Source organism: Hydractinia symbiolongicarpus, chromosome 5, assembly GCF_029227915.1.
Source record: "Hydractinia symbiolongicarpus strain clone_291-10 chromosome 5, HSymV2.1, whole genome shotgun sequence".
NCBI lineage: Eukaryota > Metazoa > Cnidaria > Hydrozoa > Anthoathecata > Hydractiniidae > Hydractinia > Hydractinia symbiolongicarpus.
The window spans coordinates 4,513,147-4,523,429 of record NC_079879.1 but is presented as its reverse complement, the minus strand read 5'-3'; the positions used below and the strand labels follow the sequence as shown (position 1 = coordinate 4,523,429).

The window sequence follows — 10,283 nt, the reverse complement described above, 5'->3', positions numbered from 1 at the left end:
AGTAATCTTAATAGAAAATAGTACCCGGGAGATCGGCATTGAAACGCTGGGTTAAGTCACACGTAACTGTGTTACCCGGCGTTTAACACCCGGTGGAGCGATTAATAATACCCGTAACCTGTGCCACACATTTAGGTGAAGCGCTTTAATACAGGTATACAGTATGTCGGAAATCGAGTGAAGCGCACACAACATTATGGTGTTTAAGGTAAAATAACTTTTCCACAACTTTTGGTAACATAAAAACACAGTTTACAACCCGTTCTTACTCCCGTCATAGCAAAAACAATTGACCACGCTGCTTTATTTTTTAGAAAATGTTCCCAGTGAAAGTTAAAGAAATAAATGTTACTGAACTCTTAATAAAGGCAAAAAATGTTGCACATCTATATAGGTTTAATACCCCTTTTAAAAAAACAAAGAAACTTTATCGCAACTTTGTTTAAATGAAAACACTGGAAACAGCCAGCCCATCGTTAACACTGGACTAAGCGTTTAATACAGGTATACTGTGTTGCACATCCGTTGAGGTGTAATACCCTATATCCTAACTTCTATTTAAATAAAAACACAGGAAAAAACCCGTTGTTACAATCACTGTCAACAATCACTCAGCAATTTTATTTTGTAAAGTAAGCTTTCAAGACAGTAATAATTGGAAGAATAAAGCATTTAGCATAACAGATATTGATTAAGAATTGTAGCCAAACTGCATAGAACTATTTTACTTTTTAGCCAGATGTAAAAAGCATCCATCTAGATAGCCACAACCCAAACATAAAAATAAGTAATTTTAGGCAAAGCTCTTTATCAAACTGAAAAAAATTTAGCAATAGCTAAGCTAGCTCATAATCTACGTATGTAGCCAAAATCTTAAAATTTGTTTGTTTAGGATCTAACACCCTTTGATGTTGTATCGTGCAACCTGTCTAAAGCGAACACTATTGGTGCAAAAAAGTCTACATCTGTTCTGAAGGTTATTATCTGTTATGGAGGTGAGTTCGCTTTGTGCATTCTGCTTTACATTTATTTTTATGTTCACTATAAACATTCTATTAGAACACTTATTAGAGCGTGACCACTTTACCTTTGTTTTTTGGACTCAAAATGTTCAAAAACTCTACCTAGATGAGACCTTCCTAACGAACAATTTGATGTTCTTTATGATAGTGTCCACTATAGAGAAATGTACTATATTAGTGTATGGCTTCTAATTTGGGCATTTAGAGTATACTCTAGCGAAATTGACTGGTGTAGTAAGGAATAATTAGAGCACTAGATAAAATACGAGGAACTAAATTACGCTCATAGCACATTTCATACTGATTTATATGAGTTAATCCCAACTTCAGGGCGCTAGGTTACACCTTTTTTGGGCGCTGGTGTTAAGGGCGCTAATAAGGCGGAAGCATATTCTATGAATATAAAAATCATCATATCATGTATCAGACAAGTTGTAAGCATAATATCTTCATCGCTTTCATGAGAGTTACACTGTGATATATTTGCGCATGCAAAAACGAATAAGTGAAATTACGTCATAAATAGACACCTATTTTATAGTAAAATACACTAAGAATTCCAGAAGCATTCAGTGTCATCAATAAAGATCTTTTCTTTTAGGAATTATTGGCACCTATCCTTTTTTTAAATTCCTGGCACCTCAAGCTCTAAGATTTTAGCTAGCAGTTCAGTAGACGATGTCCTAGCTGGGATGTTTTTCTCATTTTTTATCTGCACATACCGAATTTATTTACTGAAGAAGTGACGAGGTTTAATGATATGATGTCATTGTTCCATATGAATTGACCAAGTAGTGTTCTGGCTATATGAAAAATCAATGATATTCCGATAAGTTACAATTATATACTTATTTGTTGAAAGTAATCTAAGACTTGTTATCAGATTTTATAAAAAAATTATTGTTGTGCAGCGTCCAGAGGAAATATCTGAACTCCAGGATATCTCTATCTCAAGCTATATTCCATCAGGTGATTTTGAAGATACCGTCTCGCGTGGCGCCGGTAGATATTATGTATAACTGCTTATCTCATCCTTTTTAATATGATTAGCTTTTTTGTTTCTCGTATTATTATTAAATGTGTAAATACCAGCTACTGAACCACATAAATTTTAGATGGTTTTGAGATGAAATTACTTGACTGAAGGTAGCTAGACATAGAGACAATTATACAGACAGATCCAACTATATTATACTAGATAGACATAGAAGTTTACAAAAAAAATATTTTGAAAATTGATAGGGCATTGTGCCAAGTACTACGGTGGTAAATATGTTATACAGAGTATTGACCCTATTTATCTAAGGTCACGAAGTGTCAAAACATGTCGGGTCAAGCTCAATGTGTGACCTAAAGATTATGATGAATGGGGGTGGAAGATAAACCACGTGACTTGTTATTATTAAACTTTTAACACGTAAATTTTTAGTTTAAAAAGAAATAATAGTTACCATGATCTGAACCAGCGTGGACATAGGCAATGCATGTACCCTTTCGGTCATTTTATTGTTAATTTAAATGAAAATCGAAAATTATAATTTTGGTACAAATTCATTTTTTTATTTTTTGTTATTTTAAACTTTATCAACCAAAAATTGAAAATTACCAAAAACTGAAATTACGATTTTTTTTTTTACTATTTTTTCCAGATTGAATGTGATAAAAGGTGGTTTGATAGGCTTTTAGGCGGATTATGAAGTTGGCATAGATGTTTAAAGTACGGGTACACAGCTTTAAAAAATGATAAAAGCACCTTTTGAGACGTTTTAACAGCATAAACAACATCATAACCTCTTTCAGCACTCTATCAGAAAACGAAGGCCGGATAAAAAAAGACAAAAATTTGCACTACAAATTCGTGACTTCCACAATAACCTCTACATTAATATTAATTCATATGCTTAACCCAATGCTCCCAAAACAAATGGAATAATGGCAAAGATACCACCACTGATAGCTTTCGAAACACCTTCTGGATCCCTCTCTACGAGATCATGAACGAACTGTCCAATGAATGGAATGTTCTTTAAAAGACCGAAGCCAGTGAGGAATTTTAACTTCTCCAACAATACTAAACAGATGTGAAAACATTATTAGTGCACATTCCAGTTTTTAGTAACTTAATACATTTCAAAGAACTTTGTGTAATGTTATATTAAACTCCTATTTCTATATTTACCAACTGCAAAGCTTATATTTGGCTTTACAATCTCACTTTGATTGCATAAAAATATTTTTTGACATCAGCACCATAGCTGCCTTTATTTATTATCCTTTGTGAATCATATATTATCCTTTATATATCATTAAATGTAGCAGGGCAAGAATAATTATCATCAAAATTTGAGAAACAAAAAAAAGGAATAAGGGAAGCAAAGCATTTAAAGTATATTTAGAACTCTTACATCTTTCCAAAAGATCTTTGTCTAGTCCTGGAACTTGTCTTTTTTCGCGTTCCTCATCAGAAAGTTCGTCGGTGCTATCGAAGGCTTCACAAATCTATATGATAAGAAATCTATATACTAATTGCAAATGATACCCAAAATTTTGTGAGAAATCCTAATCATGCAAAATAAAATAAGGCCTCCTTAAACTAGCTAACTTTACTGACCTCTGCACGGAAAACTTCATCACAGGCAGGAGTATCATACTCATCTTCTGCAGGATATGACCATGCAGAAACGATGCACAAAAGAGCGATAACTAATGCAGTCTTCATCTGAAATTAAAAATATTAACTTTGCACACATTCTGATCATCATGTTTAGAAAGCATTGTTAGTAAAACAGCTATATACATGTTTTTATTCACCTCGTAAGAATGTTACATACTACCTAAATACTAGAAGTTATTTTGCAACTTGCGTATTTTGAATATTATGAACCAGTGTATTTGCACATGCAGTACAAGAAGATAAGTAAAAAACGCAAAAACAAAATACTTTCAGAAATACATTGTGAATTTACCTTGTGTGTGAGTTTGTGACAGCTATCTAGGTGTACAATGATTCTTCACTGTGTGGGACAAGTACTTATAGCATTTTAGTATGCTTTTCTGTTTTTTATTGACACTTCTGTCCATACTAATATACAATAAAATAGTTACAGTAAAATAAATATTAAAAACAAACAGAAGTATTTTTCTCTGTTATCTATTTTTTAATTGTAACCAATAAATGCAAATGCTAATATTAAGTTGATAAATTTATGTGAAAACTAGGCCAAACTGTTTTGTCAGTTGATTAAACAAATGATACACAAAATTAAAAACTTTAAATTAAATGTTTACTCAATTTTTCTGTTGTATTTAATCTTTATTATATTACATTTACCTTGCACAAGATTAATCATAATATGGTCAACAAATGGCAGTTTAAACAACAGGCTGGCGTGATGAAAATTTTATACCTATTGTTTAGAAATATAAAGTATAATCATCATTCAGTTTTACTTTTTTGACTTTAACTTTTTTGATATTTTTCTTCTTGACCATACTTTATTACCTAAGGGCTAAAAAGTGCAAGAAATAAAATGTGTGGATTTGATAGACACATTCGATATTACTGACAATTAATTTTTGATAAAAACAACGGCACAATTGTGTGGTTTTGTCGAGCTGTGTAAGATGAAATTCCATTGGAAAAAAAGAACATTCGAAAAATATTTCTACACTTCAGACACAAAATTTATCACATTTTAAAGGAAAAGAGTGATCTTTGATCAACTAAGAAAATGACTCCTCTTAGTTGCCGTTCTCACCACTTTTGCCAACTTTTTAAATGCTTTGTTTGTATTTCTTGCATTTTAATTAATTAAATCAGGTCCCACAGCGCGCCTAATGGTTTACCGTGGCAAATGAAATCGCAGAGTTCACTCGTACCTTCACTTCAGACTGAAAAACTGGGGTACCAAGGTGTGGTGAGAGTTGAATTGGCGACTCCAAAATAAAAATTTAAAAAAAGTTTTCCGTGCATTACAGTTTTAGGAAGTTTTAGAGGTTACCATAGAAACTAGATATTAGTTTTGAATTAAATCTTAGGTTTTCGAATCAGTGTTCTTCTATCATGCTAAGAGTTTGAATTGATTTGCTTATGCGTTTTAAAATTTCGGTAGCGTTACCTGTATATTCGTTTAAAATTTTAAAAAATGAAAGTAGGAGGTTAAACATCCTTGGAAGATGTTAAATTTTAAAATATTATTTTGGAAAATTACAATATTAGTTTTTAAGAAAAAGCGTAATTCTCTAAAAAAAAAGGCCCGTCAATTAAACGCCCCCCTTTAAACGATTTTATTTAATAAGCGATGTCTCTTCTCAAGGACACTCTAAAGAGTGAAAAACTTAAAATGCTTGCCTATCATCTATTTCGGTTTTAGATAATTTGGGGAACAATAGAGCCCGTCATACCGAAGCTGCTTCGTAACACCCCTCCCCTCCCCCCTCCAAACCCAACTACTCCCGACGTTAAAAGTAATTGCGCTTAGTCTGGACTACAGGATCTCCGTATTGGGCAAAATGAGTTACTGGAAGTTTGCTATTTAAACGTCCGTTAGCCATCTAAATTTAATTAATTCCATGCGATGGTAAAGTGCAACAAATAGAAATTTACTACAACAAGAAATAATAATTGAGCAAACATTTAATTTAAAGTTTTTAATTTTGTGTATCATTTGTTTAATCACATCTCAACTGACAAAACAGTTAGGCTTAGTTTTTACATAAATTTATCAACTTAATATTAGCATTTGCATTTATTGGTTACAATTAAAAAATAGATAACAGAGAAAAATACTTCTGTTTGTTTTTAATATTTATTTTACTGTAACTATTTTATTGTATATTAGTATGGACAGAAGTGTCAACAAAAAAACAGAAAAGCATACTAAAGTACTTGTCCCACACAGTGAAGAATCATTGTACACCTAGATAGCTGTCACAAACTCACACACAAGGTAAAATTCACCATGTATTTCTGAAAGTATTTTGTTTTTGCGTTGTATACTTATTTTCTTGTCCTGCATGTACAAATACACTGATTCATAATATTCAAAATACGCAAGTTGCAAAATAACTTCTAGTATTTAGGTAGTATGTAACATTCTTACGAGGTGAATAAACTCTCGAACATGTATATAGCTGTTTTACTAACAATGCTTTCTAAACATGATGATCAGAATGTGTGCAAAGTTCATAGTTTCATTTTTAGATGAAGACTGCATTAGTTATCGCTCTTTTGTGCATCGTTTCTGCATGGTCATATCCTGCAGAAGATGAGTATGATACTCCTGCCTGTGATGAAGTTTTCCGTGCAGAGGTCAGTAAAGTTAGCTCATTTAAGGAGGCCATATTTTATTTTGCATGATTATGATTTCTCATAAAATTTTGGGTGTCATTTGTAATTACTATATAAATTTGTTATCGCGTAGATTTGTGAAGCCTTCGATAGCACTGACGAACTTTCTGATGAAGAACGCGAAAAAAGACAACTTCCAGGACTAGACAAAGATCTTTTGGAAAGATGTAAGAGTTCTAAATATATTTTAAATGCTTTGCTTCCCTTAGTCCTTTTTCTTGTTTCTCAAATTTTGATGATAATTATTCTTGTATTGTTATATTTAATGATATGCACTCATAAAAGATAATATGCGATTCACAAAGGATAAAAAATAAACGCCAGCTATGGTGCTGATGTCAAAAAATATTTTTTCCAATCAAAGTAAGATTGTAAAGCCAAATATAAGCTTTGCAGTTTTAAATATAGAAATAGGAGTTTAATATACCATTACACAAAGTTCTTTGAAATGTACTAAGTTACTAAAAACTGGAATGTGCACTAATAATGTTTTCACATCTGTTTAGTATTGTTGGAGAAGTTAAAATTCCTCACTGGCTTCGGTCTTTTAAAGAACATTCCATTCATTGGACAGTTCGTTCATGATCTCGTTGAGAGGGACCCAGAAGGTGTTTCGAAAGCTATCAGTGGTGGTATCTTTGCCATTATCCCATTTGTTTTGGGAGCATTGGGTTAAGCATATGAATTAATATTAATGTATAGGTTATTGTGGAAATCACGAATTTGTAGTGCAAAATTTTGTCTTCATTTATCCGGCCTTCGTTTTCTCACTGAGCGCGAAAACGTTTATGATTGCTGTTAAAGGCAATTGAAGGTAAAAAAAAAAATAACCCAATATGTTACCATTTTTAAAGCTGTGTACTTTAAACATCTGCCAACTTCATAATACGCTCAAAAGTAGCCATTTGTAAGTTTGAACTATAATATTAAACGAGAAACAAAAAACCAATGGGCTTCAAAAGACACTTTAAAGCGGTGAAATATTTCTTTAGAATAATTTTTCTTGCACGTTTGTATTTTAAAAAAGTATTGTTGCTTGAGAAAAGAAAAAAAGTCTTTTTTCTTATGTCCGTGGCAGTTTTCGAGATTCAGTTTTACTTTTTAACATTTTTCTTCTTGGCCATTCTTTATTACCTAAGGGCTAAAAAAGTGCAAGAAATAAAATGTGTGGATTTTATAGACACAGTCGATATTACTGAAAATTAATTTTTGATAAAAACAACGGCACAATTGTGTGGTTTTGTCGAGCTGTGTAAGCTAAAATACATGTTTTTTATTTGTTCAAGAAACCAATGGCTTCAAAAGATACTTTAAAGCAGGATACACGGTGAAATATTTCTTTAGAAACATTTTTTTGCACGCTTGTATTTTATTTTAAAAAAGAATTGTTGCTTGAGAAAAGAAAAAAAGTCCTTCTTCTTCGTCTTCTTCGTCTTCGTCTTCTTCGTCTTCTTCGTCTTCTTCGTCTTCTTCGTCTTTTTCTTCTTTTTCTTCTTTTTCTTCTTTTTCTTCTTCTTCTTAGTTACGAATTTGATCACAAAAATTGGTATAGACTGTTAATTTAATATTATTTGATTAGTTATGCTAGATACTTACTCAAATTTTCGTTTCCAGTTAAGTTTTTAACGAGCTCCATGTGTTAAGGTACGAGTCGTTTCTTTCAAGGGACCGAGTATAAGTATAATAATTTTCACAAATCACTTTTTGTATGATTGTACTACATGAAACATTTTGCAAGTTCAAGATAATACCATGGGATAATACCTATTTATTTGAAATAACAAAACAATACTGTAGAAGTTCTGTACAAAACAGGCTACTGGCGACCTAGGTATAGGGAACAAAATTACACACGAACAAGAATCGCAAACCTTTTAGCCTGCAAGGGCATCATTAAATCTTAAACAATCAAAAAAAAAAAGAAAAGGAAAAGACGATTCTGTTGGGTAAAACTATTAACTAAAAAATTATCAAAAAGTTGAAAACCTGCTTTCACTTTCATCTTCGCACATTTTCCTTCTTACAAAACTAGAAATGCACAAAAATCTTTGTTTACAATGAACTGGTGCAAATTTGAATTTTTGCCAAAGTATTTCACTGTGTATTTCCGCCCTTACACACATTGGCTTGGCATGAAGACCAAGAAATTTTCCTGAAATATCATTATGAGTTGTGAATAAAATTAGTTTCCGCATGATCAAGAATTTTGGGGTTATTTGTTAGGTGTGATGAATTATTTAATTCATAAAACGATTGTATTTTTCTGTAAATCATTCCATAATTTTGCATAAAAATATTAGCCTACAATGCTGGAAATAACATTCAGGAAATTTTTCAATTTTTCAGATCTTTCCCGAAATAAGCAAACAGCATCACTTGGTCACGTGCTCTATAGCGCGTTGGTCTCTCCATAGAGGTATGGGAAGGGTAATGCACTAACTGCAATTTTCACAATGTCCGTATTATTATGTGGATCAATCCACTCACAATCAGGAAAAGTCCAAAGTATGGCGAAGTTTCAGTGCGCTGACCTCATCAAAAATTAGCATTTTAGACCTACACAAATAACCTAAGATCCTAGTCATAAATACGTGTTATATAGAAACTGCGTTCTTAATTGCTTGTGGTTGCGTTCTTTGAAATTTTGCCTCTTTACTCCAAAATATTATGGCATGGATTGCAGTTTACTAAGTTTTCTTCAAGAATGTTAAAAGTCAGTTTCCTCATACGAAAAAAGCTTAGTAAACTGCAACTGAAAGTTTTCCTTAGCCAACCTTGTCCCAGCGCTTTTTATATTGGGGACTGCAGAGGAACAAACCCCGAAATCAAATTAATCCATAAGCATAAACCAATTGCTCAGAGGAAACCCTGAATTTAGGTAGATTAATGAGAACAAAACCAACACAACCGCATTTTCACCATCTTAAACAGTTTGGGAAATAATGCCGTGGAGGAACTTGTTGGGAAAGAATAAACATATTGGCTGCTTCTTAGGGAAAAATACTGCAGTGTAGCTCCAACTTTATTGTGTCACATAACGTGTATTTGTTACAAAAAACACAAGAAACTGTGGTTAAATGGTTGTACTTGTCCACCTGATGATAGAATAATATTGACATTAAAGGTTCAGAGAGTTCTGTATACATTCCGAAACTAAATTTTCGCGAGTTCCGGTTTTAACAATAAAAAAGTTTGATACTAAATTATCAGACTATATTTTGACTAAAAGTTTACGATGCTTTTTAAAGTAACTTAATGCCTCTTCTTGACTGGTTTCCTGTAAAAAACACTCTAAAACACACAAAACGTTCCAAGATAAAAAATAAATATTCTATCCATATTTAATCTTGAACAAGAAGCCCTGGGGGCTCTAAGAATTTCCGCTCGCTACCAAAATATTTGATGAAAACCTGCTAATTCGTTGTGTTATTGTGCCAAACATTCGAGGAGGTTTGGTGCATGAACCCCTGAAGATAAAGCACACAAGTGACATTATATCTTACAACAAACGCAAACAAAACGAAACTTGTCATAATAAACTCACATTTTAAAATAAATTGCTAACAAAAAATACAGCCTATCATTCATGGTTGAAAGTCGATTGAAACGTTTATGGTCTTAAACGGCATTTAGTTGACAAAAAATCCAAATTTTGTTGTGACCATCATTTTCAGCATACTTTTTGTATTAACTGTGTCAATTTTTGTCGAAAATAAGGCAGTTTTAATTTTTGGTTAAATTTTGGCCTAAAATGACATTTAGGTGACAAAAAATCAAACTTTTGTACCATCATCATTTTCAGCATACTTTATTTTTTAACTGTGCCAGATTTAGCCAAAAATGGAGTGGTTTTAATTTTTGGATCAATTTTGGCCTAAAATGGCATTTAGGTGACAAAAATCAAAATTTCG

The 10,283-nt window shown here is 32.3% G+C and overlaps 2 protein-coding genes across 2 annotated transcripts; one reads left to right on the top strand and one right to left on the bottom strand.

The window, feature by feature from the left end:
- Window positions 1-2,864: 2,864 nt before the first annotated feature.
- LOC130644268 (uncharacterized) lies at window positions 2,865-4,146 on the bottom strand. The gene is made up of 4 exons (XM_057449805.1): window positions 3,989-4,146; window positions 3,634-3,741; window positions 3,428-3,521; window positions 2,865-3,093 (listed from the first exon to the last, which is right to left on the bottom strand). Exons 2-4 carry the CDS (start codon window positions 3,739-3,741, stop codon window positions 2,924-2,926), a joined length of 372 nt encoding a protein of 123 aa, XP_057305788.1. The 5' UTR covers window positions 3,989-4,146; the 3' UTR covers window positions 2,865-2,923.
- A 1,694-nt stretch (window positions 4,147-5,840) lies between these two features.
- LOC130644269 (uncharacterized) lies at window positions 5,841-7,108 on the top strand. Its single transcript, XM_057449806.1, has 4 exons — window positions 5,841-5,971; window positions 6,226-6,333; window positions 6,446-6,539; window positions 6,879-7,108. Exons 2-4 carry the CDS (start codon window positions 6,226-6,228, stop codon window positions 7,046-7,048), a joined length of 372 nt encoding a protein of 123 aa, XP_057305789.1. The 5' UTR covers window positions 5,841-5,971; the 3' UTR covers window positions 7,049-7,108.
- Window positions 7,109-10,283: the final 3,175 nt, after the last annotated feature.